The sequence below is a fragment of the Peromyscus leucopus genome, chromosome 5 (genome assembly GCF_004664715.2).
Source record: "Peromyscus leucopus breed LL Stock chromosome 5, UCI_PerLeu_2.1, whole genome shotgun sequence".
Taxonomy (NCBI): domain Eukaryota; kingdom Metazoa; phylum Chordata; class Mammalia; order Rodentia; family Cricetidae; genus Peromyscus; species Peromyscus leucopus.
The window spans coordinates 77,097,842-77,114,886 of NC_051067.1; the positions used below are offsets into that span (position 1 = coordinate 77,097,842).

General features: G+C 38.9%; 1 protein-coding gene across 5 annotated transcripts in view; it reads left to right on the forward strand.

Moving 5' to 3' along the window:
• The window catches only part of Phkb (phosphorylase kinase regulatory subunit beta), a 210,132-nt gene that overhangs the window by 112,414 nt on the left and 80,673 nt on the right, over positions 1-17,045 (forward strand). For all 5 annotated transcript variants that reach the window (XM_028893952.2, XM_028893954.2, XM_028893951.2 and 2 more), the window contains 3 exons: positions 3,996-4,053; positions 5,052-5,129; positions 7,463-7,621. In XM_028893952.2, coding sequence (XP_028749785.1) covers positions 3,996-4,053; positions 5,052-5,129; positions 7,463-7,621 — 295 coding nt within the window. The remainder of the gene's footprint in view (positions 1-3,995; positions 4,054-5,051; positions 5,130-7,462; positions 7,622-17,045) is intronic.

The following is a 17,045-nucleotide window of genomic DNA, read 5'->3' on the forward strand; positions in this document are numbered from 1 at the left end:
TTTTTTTTTTTTTACTCGTTTTCTTAGGAATCCCGCTGAGCATTTTTTTTACCTTATGTGACTCTGTTCCTCATCTTTCCCACTTCTACCTTCCCTCCATTCTGCTTCTCTCAACTTACTTTTTCCTTTGGCATAAACACCTTAATGCCCATTACTAGAGATATAAACAAAACCCTCTCTCAATGTTAATTCTTGTCTGTCTCCTGCCTTCTGTCTGTAGCCATGATCTTGAAAAGCATTGTTTGTATTATGTATATAGACCTAGTATATTAGTTACTTTTCTGACTTACAGAACTAGAGACAGAAAGAATTTATTTGATGAAAGAGTAATTCTGACTCATATTCCAGGGAAAACAGTCCACCAAGGCAGGGAAGGCATGTCTTTATGGGTGGCAAACAGCTCTGGTAGTATGAACTATATGTACTTCCTGGACAATCAAGCTGGAAGCAGAACCTATCTGAATTATAACTCTCAGAACCTACTCTTAGTGCCTTGCTCTGTTGGCTGCCAGCCCAACCTTACCTTTAAAAAGTTCTTGAAAGCTTCCAAAACAGCAGCACTAACTGGGGACCCTTGATTGCCTCCTAGCTCTTGGCTGATTCCAGGCAGTTTCAGTGGCTGGGTCAGAGAGATTATTGTTTCTCTCACTTATATTGCTGAATCTCTTGGTGTCTGTATATTTTAACGGTGTTCTCTCTTTTGTAGTATTATGATTGCTGTGGCCACATTTCCCCCTCCATCCCTACCTACTTTCTCTGTCAGTTTCCAACATCTTCTACCTCTGTCTTCCATTTCATTGTGCTTTTCTTCCTACCAAGCTCTCACAGCTGTTGTTGGTAATAATGTACTCTATCCCTGACTGATAGTGTGTCTTAAAGTGTCCTCCCTACATGTGGACCTGCTTTTTAGACATACCTCTTCACTTAGATGTCCTAGAGTTAGCTCCTGTTCCTCTGCCTAGTCCCATATTTGAGTCACTCTAGGCATCTCCTTATCACTTAAACACATTTTTTAAATTAAACATTTTACTGAGTGATGTATCTGTGTGTTTGTGTGTGTGTATGCACACACACATGCATGTGCCGATATGTATAATACTGCTACAGTGAGCATGTGGAGATCAGAGGAATAGCTTACTGGGAGATAGTTCTCTTCTCCCACCATGTGGATCCTGGAGATGGAACTAAGGTCCTTGGGCTTGACAGCAGATATCAATCTCTCCCATTAAACCATCTTACCAGCCCCAAACCACTTAACCAATTTTATCATTCACAAAATGTGACTGAGTTATCTTCTTTAGAAATCCGAATTTTTCTCCCTTTTTCTGTATTACTCTGTAGCTTAAGCCAGTAGTTCATAACCCTGAACAATTTTGTCACCAAACTAGACACTGGACAGGAACTGTAGATTTTTTTATTATCTCTTGAGTTGGCATCAGATTATTGGAGGCTATGAATTATTGTTGCCTGGGGGACCAGCCTCCAGCAGCACAGGGCTCAAAGGGAATCCATGGAGTCGGTGTGTACTATGACTTTTTTATCTGAGGGGGTTAAGGGGAAAGAAACTCACATTCTCTCTTGATGGTTTTCTTCCTTATTGTCCTGTCTTCTTCTCTTGTGTTCTATATTCTCTCTTTTTATCTTTATCTAGAAATGTTCCTTCTGTCTCTCTTGATGTTTTCTTCTCTCTTAATGTTTTCCTCCTAATTCTCTCATTCTTGATGTTTTCTTCCAACTCATTTTAACTCTATCTTTTCTCTTTCCCTTACAGCGTATATATCTCAGCAGAATCTTTCAGGCAATATAAATATTACAATGTGGTTACATTCTGTTTTTCAAGTGAATGATTACAATGAATACAAGTAAAAAACAGCATGTTTTCCATGTCCCTTACATGATGAAACATTTTACATAGTACAAGTGAAAAACAAATTATCCCAAGAGCCCACATACATTCATATCCAAACGACTTTTTGTAGATTAACGGAGTGTAAGTAAACAAAGTATTCTTTTATTGGCAGGCTGTATTCTGTGGTTACAAAGAAAGGGTCACTTTATTAGATATCTCAAAAGGTAATCTTAAAGGAATCACAAACTTAAACTTTTATACATGAAAAACAATCAGTCGGCTCTACTTAAAATCTTTAGGGTGCATACCCACTCATCAATAGTTTTTTGTTTGTTTGTTTATATCAGGAGATTGAGGGCAGAAATGGATACAAGGAATTAATCATCACCTTTGGTCCTCAACCAATCCTACCAAGAAAGGCACATCAGCTAATGATAATTGGGCTGCTTTGTTCTTGTTTCCTGACCTTAAAGAGTTCCTCATTCAACTATGTGCCTTTCTGAAACTTTAGATTGCCTTCTAGGGTTTTTCATCTCAAATCTATTTATCAAAAACATCTAAGTTATTTTCAAAGCTTTATTTCAGCTATGATGCACTGTGAAACTCATGAGCACATCTCCCATAATTTAAGCTAGCTGGGCTACTGGGACTCAATTATTTTTCTTAATCATTAACCTAACCTGTAATCTATGCAGCTCCTCAGTAGAAACTTATGTGTTTTAGCTGTGTGACACTTCCTTGTTTTATTTTTAATCATCAAAACTCTATTTAAATTAACATTATTATTATCAATTAGACAGTACAGCTTAGGAAGAAATCATCTTCATAATAATCCACAAGTAAAAATGCCCAGTCTTCTGGGATGTTTCCATGAGTTAAACACACTGCATCACAGGCAGTGGGGAATCTCCCCACACCCATTCACAGCATGCCAGATACCAGAGAAAGGTGGCAGCGGCAAACATGTAAAGGCACAGCAGGAGCAAAAGACATTCTGGAGTCTGTGGTCTCGGGGCCTTTCCTATCTGAGATTCACCCTTAGGGATTTGCTCCTGGTGGGGTGACACCTGAACTTCAGTTGCCACCCGCTGCTCCTCTGACACAGCCGCCAACAGGAAATGTTACAGAATATCCCATGTTGCACCTGAGTTATTTGCCCAAAATGTCCATGATACTAACGTTGAGACAAGCAGGGCTGGGTGTCATCTTTTCTCTTTGAATTATATTCATGACTTTGAGTTGATTTCCTTGTTTCCTGTTCCACAAGTCATAAGTATTGCCAGCTGCCCCGCATGGAAACAAGTGTAACAAAGACTTTAGACAGTTCTCAGTGTTCACCACTGGTTCCACTACCTCCAAGTCAGCCTGTCTTTGAGCAGTGTGGGTCCTGATTTGGCTTTCTGCCCATCTACTGGGCTTCCACTTTTACTGCTTACACCTGTATATTCTTGAATTAGTGAATTGTGATAGTTTCTTTAACATGGTTTGTCTCCCCTTAAGTCTGTAGTTTCTACTGTTTGCTCTGTGTATCACGTTTTAGCTGATTTCTTGCCATACAGCCCTTCTCTGATGCTCAAGACAGACTCAGATGTTTCTTAATCTATGTTGCTGATATCCTATGTATGGACAGTGTATACTGAGCTGTAGTTATTTATTCATTTGCCAGCCTTCCTACTGTGCTGTGAGCCTCTGAGGGCACAGTGTCTAACTATTGTCTCCAGGGCCCTGTCTAGTTCAACTGTTTTCAACCTGTGGGTCAACCCCTTGGAGGTTGTGTATCAGAAATCCCACATGTCAGATATTTACATTACAATTAATAACAGTAGCAAAATTACAGTTATGAAATAGTAATGAAATAATTTTATGGCCGGGGTCACCTCAACATGAGGAACTGTATAAAGAGTCACATCATTAAGAAGGTTGAAAAACACTGTCTAGTTAGTGCTGGGTGTTAGTGAGTACTTAATACATATTTATTTCATGACTGCTGTTTAATGAGCTTTTGAATAAAAGTTCTGAAAATTTTTTAAAGAAAAATTGATCTCAACCTGAATTTATTACTATAAATAAGTCCCTTACATATAACCTAAAATGTAGTTGCTGTAGTTTGTTAATGAAAATCTTAATGTTTGATTTTCTCTTTTAGCTGTTTGATGGCATTGAATGTGAATTTCCCATATTTTTCCTTTACATGATGATTGATGGTACGTGAACTTTTTCCTGAAATTTCAGATGTAGAACAAGTGGCTTAAATAGCTGAGGGGTGGGCGGATGGCCCCGCTGGTAAAGTGCTTGCCATGAGGGCCTGAGTCTGATCTCCGGCACCTGCCTGAAAAGCACGTGGCTGTAATTTCAGCTCCTGGAGACCGACATAGGTGGATCTTTGAAGCTCTTGGCCAGCCAGATTAACCAAATGGGTGAGCTCCAGGTTCAGTTCAGGTACCCGTCTCATAGAATTGGAGAGGGACTAAGGAAGACTTCCAGTATCAGTCTCTGACTTGTTCACCTGCATGTCCTCATAATCATGCACCTGAAAACACATACATAAGCCACACTCAAACACACAGAATTAAAGTAATAAAAACCTTAAAAGCCTAGCTGAAATGACTGATTCCTTTCATGTAGCAGTAGATTAGACTTAAGTGATGGTAGCAACTGCATTTTTATGTTGTTCTGCTTTCTCAGTGAATTCAAATCTTTGAAGAATTTTTAAACATCTGTGTGTATGTGTGTGTGTGTGTGTACATGAATTCTTGTACAGGTGCACGCATGCCATAGCACAAGATTAGAAGTCAGCAGACAACCTTAGATTTCAGTCCCTGACTTCCACATGCTTAAAGAATTTTTAAAACCACTTTGAAGTCTTCAATATTGATGCCAGTATCTTGTTCATACTTATAAAGGAAAACTTATCATAGAACTCATGAATACTATGATCATGATATTGAATATCTATAACATTTATGTTTAAGCATAGTGAATTTTCAGTTAATTCAATATTTAATTCTAAATACTAACATGTCTCTCTGAAATCAATTTCTATAAAGATGTCATATCTATTTACATTTCTCTTCAGTTTTATGTTTTCATTTATATAAAATTTGGCACAATAATTTTAAAGTGTCTAGAAGTTTCTATAAGGCAAATTTTTTGTATGGTTATTGAGCACAGCTAGTATTGGATTTTTTTATTTTCTTTTTAGGTGTTTTTAGAGGCAATGCCCAACAAGTCAAGGAATATCAGGACCTTTTGACTCCTTTGCTTCATCAGACCACAGAAGGTAGAGTTTTGGTTTTTTTTTAATCAAGAATTCTTTCTACCAGCATTTCCTGTTCATGTAAAATGTGTGCATAATTCCTTTATAAAACACAATTATCTATATTATATTGAAAAATAAATGAGACCTCAACTGCACTTAGAAAAATCTCTATGAATTTAGTTTAACAAATATGTTTTACAAAAGCAGTTCATTAGGCATGACAGGGATGGACATGAATGCAGCTATCACGGCTGATGCTGAGGTGGTTTGCACACGGACAGAGTTGTGTGACATTTGTGGTGTAGTTACTTTACTCTGTGTAGTGTTACATGCTATAAAGCACCTAGTTTTTGTACAAGTCCTCAAAGATTATATGGCTGCGTGAGTGCTACCCTCCAGCCCCACCTTAGGAGGGCTGCCTGGAAAGACTGCTTTGGCTAAAGGCAGGAGTAATGGCATGAGCTGGACTCTCCTTTGGAGATGCTTCTGGGGCTTTCAGCATTATATTTTGAATGTTTGCCCTTGTACCAAGATGCTATTCTTTGAAGATGGATTCAATGTTTTAGAAATAGTCAGAATGCCAAATCTTAGGACTAAGGATGTGTTGGTTTCCATCAAACACCAGTAGGGCCCATCAAAAAGCTTAATTGAAAATTTCCCAAGGAATTCAAGGGCGGTATTCTAGACAGCTTTGGTTTGGAAATACTAACAGAACTATAGTCTCATGAGAATTTTCTGGTGGTGGCGCATGCCTTTAATCCCAGCACCCGGGAGGCAGAGCCAGGTGGATCTCTGTGAGTTCGAGGCCAGCCTGGTCTCCAAAGTGAGTTCCAGGAAAGGCGCAAAGCTACACAGAGAAACCCTGTCTTGAAAGACCAAAAAAAAAAAAAAAAAAAAAAAAAAAAAAAAAAATGAAAATTTGTATGTAAGTTAAAATTTTTGGAGTTTTGATGTGCTAGTCAAAATGAATCCTTAGTCTTATGGACATAAAGCGTGAAGTGTCAATCACAGCACTGGCCCCATCCCTGTTGCACATAAAGTTTGTGATAGGTGAGAGGGAGCAAGGTTCCAGGATACCTAAATAAAATACTTCATATTTTGTTTTATGCTTTCAATGCTTATAATGTTAAAAGTTGTGAAATGTTGATAGATTATTTTTTTCCTTTCCCTTTCTTTCTTTTTTTTTTTTTTTTGATTTTTTGATACAAAATTTCCGTGTGTAACTCTGACTGTCCTGGACCAGGCTGGCCTCCAACTCATAAATCCACCTGCCTCTACCTCCCAAGTGCTGGGATTAAAGACATGCACCACCACATGGCAAGCATTTTTTAAATTAAAAACAAATCCTAATTTTAAAAAACGAGTTATACTTTCAATATTCAGTTGTCTTCTCTGGAAATATAGTGCAATAGTGAAATATTTAAAATTTCTGCAATCAGGTCTTTTAGTATTCAGGAAGGGATCATTGGTGCATGAAAGTGGTTGTCTAACATCCTCTACTTTTTGTCTTCATGTTCAGAGTGATGTGCACAGTATTCCCCGTAGATCATAACCCTTTCCTCTGATTTTAGACACACTTGTCACTATCAATTGATGAGGGAGGAAGGCATCAGAACTTCAAGGCTATTGTCTAATTTTATTACAAAAATTAAGTTTACTGTAGATTGCTGTTACAAAATATCATCTGCTGTACCTACAAGGATCATATCCTTTAAATAATAATTTTGTTTTCTGAAAGGTATATGTTTAAAAATATGTTTTAATAATAGGTTGGTTTTTCTTTTCTTTGTAACACTGAATGGTAGAAGACAGGCTTAATATTTAAATAGGGGTTTGTTTACAGTAACCAATGGCTCAGAAATATAATTAAAGATTAAATAGTATCTCATTTGCAGTGCTTCTATAGACTGATTTTATTTAAAATAACTTCTTTTATGGCTCTGAATATCTGTATAATATATATATACATATATTTACTGAGCTATATATGCATGTGAATATACATATATGCACACATATGCACACATATATGTATACACACATATATATTGACTTAAAAGTGTTTGCTGTTAAAGGAGATACATATATATCACTGTCTAAAGCCTAGTATACTATTGTATTAGTTCTAAAGTTAAGAGATTTTTTTTTCCATGTATTTCCCTAGCAGTATCTGAAAAGACCAGTGTCACACTTCCTGTAGCTCACTGCATCTGCTCCTGAGCAGCCCACCACTGTCCCCGCTGTTCTGTCCCCACAGGTTCTTCAGAGGGAACTCTGGGAAGAACATTGTTTTGTTGTATTTTAACATGCTTGCTTCTAAATTAAATTAAATTTTATTTTATTTTACTCTGTAGGATATCCTGTTGTACCAAAGTACTATTATGTGCCGGCTGACTTTGTAGAATATGAAAAGAGAAACCCTGGTAGTCAGAAACGGTTTCCTAGTAACTGTGGCCGTGATGGGAAATTGTTTCTTTGGGGACAAGCTCTTTATATCATCGCTAAACTCCTAGGTAAGTGGAGAAGATTGGGAGCCTATTTTCTTTCCCTGTTATTAGGTTGTTAGCAATAAATAGATCTCGGTGATGTTCTTCCTTTGGGTGGAATTGGATTTGGGTGGATTTCACCCTGTTGTTTGGGGAGTCTCTAGAATGTAAAAGTAACAGTGGTGTCCAGCAGTTCCTGAAAGGAAAGTGCGGTGGGTGAGGGTGCACTGTGACTGTGTGTGGCTGTGTCTGCTCCCAACTGGGAGCTTCTGGCAGGAGACGTGGAAACTTAGGAGAGCATTTCTGACTTACTCTAATGAGCATGTTTGAGTATTGCTTTTGTAAACTACTTGGTCATCTTTGAAAGTTGTCTTTTCTCTAGTAAATATATGTTGGTAATTTTCATTCCTACCTAGTGGCTTAATGAGACTATATATAGTTATTTGAAAAATTATTCTTTTAGCTATTTCTACAACTGAATCAGAGTAGCCATGAGCAAATTTGACAAAGACAAAAGACTTACTATGCATCTTCCAATCCTATACTTCTGTGAAATTTCTAGTATTACTAGCATTCTTATCAAAAAGACTGTCATCTTAGAGTCAGAATCCATATATGACATATTATGAAACAAGCTGACTAAAAACCAAAAACAGTACTTCTCACTGTATGATGTACTGTTGCTGTCATTGTTTAAGAATGTATATATCAATGATTGTTTGTGCTGGAAGAATGATCATCTTTGGCTTGTTTTCATCTTCAGTGAGGAAAGATTTCAGAGGCCAGATTCCCAGGGTTCAGTTTGAGCTTTCCATGCATGTTACACAAAAGCAAATAAAACCAGGCAGAGAACTCAAGCTGATGCTCTTTTCAGTTTGCGTCTTTTCTGTGTCTGTTTTCTCAGTCTGGGTGAAAATTTAACCCTAATTAAGAACATGTAGGAAAGTTTTCTCTCTTTAAAGAGGGGAGGGGTTTTGTTTTGTTTCAGCAAATATTTATACAGGTATTGCTTTCGGGTTCATAGAAAAGACACAAAGACTATTACTGGCTAGAATGCTTATGTTCATCTCATGCCTGTGAATAGAAAGAAAGTTTTTGAGACTCATTGCTAAACTAAACACGTTTTAGCCGAGGGGCAGTTAGCCGAGGTATACTTGAAGAATGTAAAGGACGTGATGAAAATTTTCCGTGATTCTGGGTCTGAAAACTGACTCCTAGACCTGGGACTTGCAGTTGTAAACCTTTTTCTTTCTGATGTTTGATAAATCTCCAGCCTGGAGTTGCTGCAGTTGGAAAGAGTGATAGCCTGGGGAAGCCCCTGGGGAAAGCTGAGGAATGAGGAAGCAAAATCGGCTGCACTCTCCACGGCAAACTGACCTTTAAAATCAGGTTGTTAGAACACTTTCCCTCAGCAGAAAGCACTGGCCTGTTCTCCCTGCAAACCAAAGTGTCAGATGTGTGCAGGTCTTCAATGTAGGCCACAATTTCCTGTGAACAGGAATGTACAAGTTATGCTCCATGGCCAATATGAGCAAGAATGCTTCCAAACTGTCTGAAAAAGAAGGCTCTCTTTCCCTATGAAAGTTCTGAATGGCATTAGAGAGTATGCAGGGGTCATATTTCATGAAACCCTGTGCTGATTTCCATCTGGGAAAAGAAAAATCCGTGCTGTAACCCACCACACTGTCCTAGCTGCATCATCTGGTCACGTGTGCTAGTTCAGGTCAGTGTTTAGGAGACTAGGTTATTTAGCTGCTGCTCTGAATTCTTGAGCATCTCATAACCCATCAAATTTCCATGAATGGTCATTAAGATTCTGGACACAGTATTTACTTACAAAGTTGTATTTATTCATTAAAGGAACCTTAGTTTGATATCTTCAAAATGAAAATAAAAAGACAGTTAACTGGAATTAGTATTTTTACATGAGAATCATGTAAAAGTGAATGCAAAGTGAATCTTTGTAAATACTCTGACTTTCACTAAGTCAGGTCAGTTTTTATCCTACTGAAATCTAGTGAGGATGCTATGCTATGTGTATGCCTTAGTGAATTTTATACAACAAAACTGTGTGCCTTTTACTCTAGCGATCAAGAAAGATAATATGTATACTGTTTTTGCAATACCCACTGTTTTCAGAAAATGATTCATTTTTTTAAAATATATCCTTTTTCTTAGAAAATCAACTTCTACAAAGTCAGGGTTTCTATTTAATAAGTAAATTATAAACGTTTATTTTGAATCATATGATGTATTTTAAGACCTATTTGACTTGTCTTGAACCCATCATCTGTAATGCTTTCGACTCTTATTTAACTTGAAAACATTAATACCAATCACAAGATTGGTTTGTAGAACATAGAGTACCATTTTGGTGTTTTCACAAAAATAAATAACCTTAAAACTGTGATCTTTGGGCTAAAATATTTTTGTAGGAGTACAGAAGGTAGCTCCAGTCAAACTCCTTTTAAAAGTTTTAGCTAATGACATAGTGGGTTTCTGTACAGCTTTTTCATACTTCCTTAGCTTTAGTTAAACCTTCCCCTAATATTTTTAATTTTTATTTATTCTTTGACAATCTCATACAATATATAATGTACTTTGATCACATTCACTCCCATTACCTTCTAGTCTTCCTTCCCACACTATCTAGAGCTCTTCTCAGGAAATCCACCTACTTTCATGGCTTCATTCTCTATGATCCAATCAGGGTTATTGTCATAAGCATGGGCGTAGGCTCATTTACTGATGCACAGGCAACTTAGCCATATTGATATCATCACTGAAGAAAAATGACTGCCCCTCCCCTATGACCATTAATTGCCAATAGCCTAGAACTGGCTATATAGACCAGGCTGGTTTACAGATGATAGCTTTTGGCCTCCATTGGCCTAGGATAGTACCTTTCAGTACTGCCAACGCTTGTCAGAAGTTAGGGCGTTTTCAGGTCAGTTCCAACTTGTTTTCTCTGTTAACTTTGGTTAACAGAGGTGTTTTTAGTAGTAGAGTACAAATTTCCAGTTCTAGTGGGTACCAACAGCAATGCCAATGGCCTGTGGGAGCCTCTGGGACTGTACTGACCAACAACTCACAAAATGGTATCCCTCTGGCACTGGGAATTTTGTTTAATAACCTGTGGCTTCTGGGAACAGGATTACCCACCCACGCAGATTACCCATCCATGAAAAGGTTTCCTTATTTTTATTTGTTAATTTGGTGTGGCTTGGATGTCACTTTGTAGCTCTGGCTTGCTTGGAACTTGCTATATAGATCAAGCTGACCTCAAACTCATAGAGAACTGCCTGCCTCTGCCTCTTGGGTGCCATTGTTAAAGGTGTGGGCCACCACACCCAGCCTCAATTTTTTTAATTATGTTTTTTATACAGCTTATGAAGTAGATAGGTTTCCAAAAAGCTTTTCCATATCTTCTTAGTTTGGATTAAGCCTTCCTCCTACCCCCATCTTGGCTTAAACCTTTTTACCCTCTATATTTCTTCCCTACATTCTGATCATATATGTTCTATTGCTTACCCTCCTAAAGGTCTCTTCCCCTTTACCCTCTCTTGGGCCTTTCTGACTTCATGGACTCTACAGACACTCCAAATTAGACACACAAATGTGAAAATTCAAAGCTACAATTGGCATATGAGAGAGAACATGCTTGCAGTGTTTGTCTTTCTGAGCCTGGATTACTCACTCAATGTATTTTCCAGTTCTATTCATTTCCTGTAGATGTAACCGTCTTTTTAAATAAGAAACACAGAGATGATTGCAGAGTTAAAAAGCTCAAGAGGTCAAAGCAGTAGCTAAGAACTAAAAACCTTACCCTTCACTGCCACTACTGTCCTTCCTCTCCTCAAGAGCGCTACTTCCTGTGTATCTATCTTTTTATAGACTTTCTGTTCTGCCTTCTCATTGGTTGTAAACCCAACCACATGACCTCCTCATCACTGCCCATCTATACAGACCTCCAGATCTTCTGTGGTTGGTATTGAGATTAAAGGCATGTGTCTCCATGCTGGTGGTATCCTTGAACACACAGAGATCTGCCTGTCATGTGATTGGGATTAAGGTCATATACAGACTTCTGCTGTGGCTTGCTATTAGCTCTGATCCCCAGGCAACTTTATTTATTAACATACAAATAAAATCACATTTCAGCACAAATAAAATATCACCATAATTTCCTGCAAATTTCATCTTTTATTGTTGAATAAAATTTCATCATATATATGTACAACATTTTCATTATCCATTTATCAGTTGATAGACATCTAGGTTGATTCTATTTCTAAGCTATTGTAAATTAACAGCATAAAATATGGGTGAGCAAGCATCTCTGTAGTGGTATAGAGTCCTTGAGATATATGCCCAGGAGTGGTATAGATGTCATATAGTAGCTTTTTTTCTTTTCTTTTCACTTTTTGAGAAACCCCCACACTGATTTCCATAGTGGTTGCACCAGTTTACACTCTCACCAACAGTGTATAGGATTGCCCTTCCCCACATTCTGGCCAGCATTTGTTGTCATTTGTTTTATTAATGGTAGCCTTTCTAACTGTGGCATCCAGGGGACTGCAGTCATCTGCAGTGTACAGCAGGTATTGTAAGCATGTTGAGAACTTTTAGATTGTTGTACAGATGGGTAGTTTTCTTAAAAGAAAAACATTTTATTTAATTGCTACTAGGGCTAGAAAATTTTCATAAAAATTGTGCTAACATCCTCTTATTGATGATTATTTTGCTAATTTCTGTGACCAAATACCTTACAAGAAGCAGCTGCTGGGAGGAGGGAGTCATGTTGGCTCACGGCACTGCCCAGTGTGGTAGATTGGCATCGCAGCAGGGTTGACTTGATGCGGTGGCTGAGGAGCTACTTGCTCACCTGGCAGTGGACCAGGAGGCAGAAAGAGCTGAGTGCTGTGCTCAGCGGGCTTCCCCTTTCCCCTGTGTTATTCAGTACAGGACTATTGCCTATGGGCTAGGGTCGGTCTCACTTCTTATTAATCTCCCCTGGAAATGCCCTCCCAGTCAAAAGTGTACCTCAGTGCCCTCCGTTAAGTGGACAAATAAAATGAACTATTGCAAATCTCAAATGTATTACTAAGTTTTAATGTGGAAGCCATGCTGCCTTGAGCCTGGGAATGTGCTTCCTATTTATTGCCACACTTTGTCCCACAAAAGCTAGTGCTATCCCTGCCTTAAAATCTATCCAATCTGTCTGTGCTCTGCATTTCACATTTATTATCCTGAGTAATCCTTGTTGCCTCTCTGGAACAGAAAATCCCCAGATTGACAGGGATTGCAGCTGAGAGTGTATTCCCAAATCTGCAGAGTGCTTCTGCCATCTGTAACCTTTGTGGGCTTTTATTCTGAAAATGAACATTCTGTGCATGTAGTAAGGCCACTGTCTTGTTTTCACTTATATGGAGCTGGAGTTACAGATGACTGTAAGCTGCCTCATGGGTGCTGAAAACCAAACTCTAGTCCTTTGCACCAGCTTTCAGCTGCTGGGCCATCTCTAGCGACTCTTCACCAATCTAGTTAAAAATAGACTAAAATGGATTGGAGGGGGTATAATCGTGTTCTAAGGAAATTAGGATCCCTTTCTGGGTTCTTGTCTCATCAATAAAAGAACTGAAGAACTTACTCAGAAGGAAGCATGAGGACAATTTTATTAGGATTTAAAAACAAAACAAAACAAAAACAACACAGCAGGGCAGTAGAAGGGCTTGGAGAAGAGAGAAGGCCGTATGTGTAGAGTTTCTGTTATGTTCAGCAGTGGAGGCTGGGCCAGCAGCCACATAACAGATTATCAACTGAATGGCAAGGATGAGCGGTGCTTTGGAGAGAGAGAGGAAGCCCAAAGTATTGGAGAAAGCATGCCTAGGCATTGGCCAGTGTCGGAAAAAACAGGATAAGAAGAAGGAAAGGAAAAGATACACTTCTGAGTCAGGACTCGGACAGTTGGGCTGACTTAACAGAGCTACATGCCCGTTTTCCAGGAGACTACACTGAGGCCAAGGATTCTAGGAAACAAACAGATAGTATGTCATTAAAGGGATAATTAACCCTACCCTACCCCATATCTTTAGCATGGCTTTAAGTGACTCATTCTTTCTAAGGTTGTCTCTTGGCCAAGTGATTTTACCAGGTGATTGAAAGGCTCAACTTAATTAAGGAAATGATAGTTATTCTCCATGGCTTCACCAAGGGCCAGAAGCAGATTCCATCCTTTTGACCAGGAATGGGATTGTTAGAATTAAGTTTTGGGAGGAGGAGGCAAAGAAAGGGGCCACCACTTCAGTGGGTGCATTGCTCACCAAAGCAGAACTGTGCAGGGGGGCAGGAAATGTTGTGGTAACTGTGTCTTCTCCCCATTGGCTGGGGTCCCCTCATGGCCTTTTTTGATTGGCTGGTCTTACAAGAATCACTGGACATGAAGAGGGAAGGGGTCAGCCACTTTAAGAGAATGCATGGGGTCGGGGTAGGGTGATGGTGACTTTTTATGAGGTGGCAGGGGAGAAACACTTACATAAAAGTTACAAGGTTATAAAAAGTTGAATTCCTTGTCTTAAGCACAAGCTTTATATTATTTGATAGAAAAGACTTGGTTTTTAATGTTTCTTAGAGGCCTCAGGACAATTGTAGGGGAGCATGTGGAGACCAGAGGTCCACCTTGGATGTCGTTCCCCAGGAGCCCTCTACTTTTGTTTTTTGTTTGTTTTTGTTCTGTTTTGAGATATTGTCTCTCATGGCCTAGTGCATGTCAATCAGAGTAGAATGGCTAGCTGACAAGCTGCAGGTATCTGCCTGTCGCTGCCTCACCAGCATTGGGATTACAAGCACATGCCACCATGCCTAGCTTTTTTAATGTTAATACTTCTAGGGATCAAACCTAGGTCCTCATACATACACCAGACACTCTTTACTAAGTTATCTCCCCAGCCACTACTGTATATCTTATTAGTTTGGTTTTGGGTTTGGGGTTTTCTTGCTTGCTTTGATACTCAAAACTAATTGAGGTAATGCCAAGGTGTATTTTGTAAACTTTTATTTGATTACAAAATGCAAACAATAGGTTACCTTTTGTGATTTAAGGAGTTAAAAGGTGGTTATCCTTGTTAGGTCCAAAGCAAGCCATAAGTATGGCTTTGCCATTGACAATGTCCTAAATGACAGTCTGGGCTCAGCTCAGCCTGGACTCGGACAGGGTAAACAAAACTAAGCATTCCTCAGCAATCTTATGAAGTGGGTTTCTGTTTGTCAGGAAAAGCTATTAGTTACCTTACCCACTCACTACAGCAAACCATTTCTGGCAACAGGCATCTAGTTTCTAGTTTCTAATTATCCAGAACAAGCCTATCCCAGGTCAAAGTCCCCATTCTAGCTCCCAGGTTGTACTGGTCCATATCCCTCCTCTCACTGCTCTTAATCCCCAAGCTGCCCTGGCTCAGGCACACCACCCCTCACTAACATACCACCACCACCACCACCACCACCACCACCACCACCACCACCACCACCACCACCACCATAAAACTGACAAGGCTTTTCCACCAGCTGCTGTTCTCTGCCTCCACCCCACCCCTAGACAGCCACAGTGGTTTGATTACCAAATAAACTTTCTTTCTACCCACCCAGTGGTCTAGTTCTGGTGATTTGACTGGCTTCTCTTACAATCCTGTCCTGGAAATACCTGGTTACTGTTGAGGTTGGGCGTTGTGTTGTTAATGTAGAAAGCCATTTTTCTTTTGTCCATGGTTTATTGTATGTTAAATATTCCATCTGTGGCCATTTACATTCTGTTCATGCTCATTTCTCCATGTGAGAAACACATGCCATTGAATTGGCACCATGAGGACCTGTCTCCTGAATGACAGAATCATGGTGGATTGGGGGTGGCGTGTGTGTGTGTGTGTGTGTGTGTGTGTGTGTGTGTGTGTGTGTGTGTGTGTGGTGTGTTATGTATGTGGAGGAGTGGGTGTGTGTGGTGTATGTGTGTGTGGTGTGTGTATGGTGTGGTGTGTGTGTGGTGTATGTGTGTGTGGTGTGTGTGTGGTATGTGGTGTGTGTGCATGTGTGTGGTATGTGTGGTGTGTGTGCATGTGTGTGGTGTGTGTGTGGTGTGTGTGTGTGTCCTATGTCATTGATCCTCTAAGGATATTTGTCACTTTAACCACTATGGAAATTAATGCAATGACAAGGACAATTAGTGTTTCAATGCTTGCTAATACCACCAATTCTTTTGATTAGTGAGTCAGTCTAGGGAGGTTCCACTGTATGGGGGCCTGTACCAAGTACTGGGGATTTAGGATGAGGAAAAGCACACAGCCTGTGGTGTTCAGTGTACATAGTATAAATGGAATGTGCAGATACACATAGAAGCAGTGCCCAAAGAAATACAGAAGAAATGCAAATAATCTGTCCAAGGACTTGCTAACCAGATGATTTATTATCTATTTTACTAGATTAGCATTTAAGCTTCCTAAGGAGAAATTTTTTCTTAATTGATCTGTCATCACTTACAAGTGAAAAAAATAAAAATGAAAGAATTTCATTCCTGTAGGATAACAGTGAAATATTATAAACTACTTGCCAATTGTGGGAATTTTTCATGTTTTAGTGATGATACAAATGAACTGGGGGAATAATTTGTTCTTTTAGAATATCAGTATGCAAATCAACCCTTTATCATGAGCTAAACTGAATTCGATAAATTGTTGCAGGTAGATAGCTGCTCAGTGAAGCCTGTGTTTCACTGGAAAAAAAAGTTTTTTCTTCCAAATAAAAGTACATCTGCTATATGCTAGCTATGAACAATTCGCTTAAGCATTTTGTATGAATTTTGTGATCTGTAAAATGAACAGACTGTTAGATTTAATACATGCTCAGTGCTAAACAATGGTGAGACCTTAGTAAGCACCTTTTAAGGGTGTCTGCCCTTGCTGTTTCTTCTGCTGTTAGGAGTGTTTTCATATTATTAATGAGAACTTCCAGGAGTTACCAAAATACTGTTTGGTGATTTTGTTTTTTGGACAACATTGCAGACATGCATGTGAGTTACCACAAAATAGAACTATAATAGAAACATATTCCCAAAGCTGCAAAGAATTTTACAATCATTACCTCCTGGTCCGTTTTTCAGAAGTAGTCATTACCTAAAAGCATTGTGGAAAATGAACTGTCCTTTAAAAAAAATAAAAAATAAAGGATCTGTGAATATAAACACATTTGTACCAAACTCAGCATGGTTGTTTTTATCTGATCACTGTATAACTAAAGATGAAGAATGAAATAAGCATGCTCTACAGGATAATTATTAGAAAATACAGCAATGTACCAATGCATTTTTAGTAGAAGTTAATTTAATTTTTTTAGCACTAGCTCTACTCATGTACAGGTGTGTGGACATAACTAAGATAATGTGCAAATGTAAATGTGTCTAGGT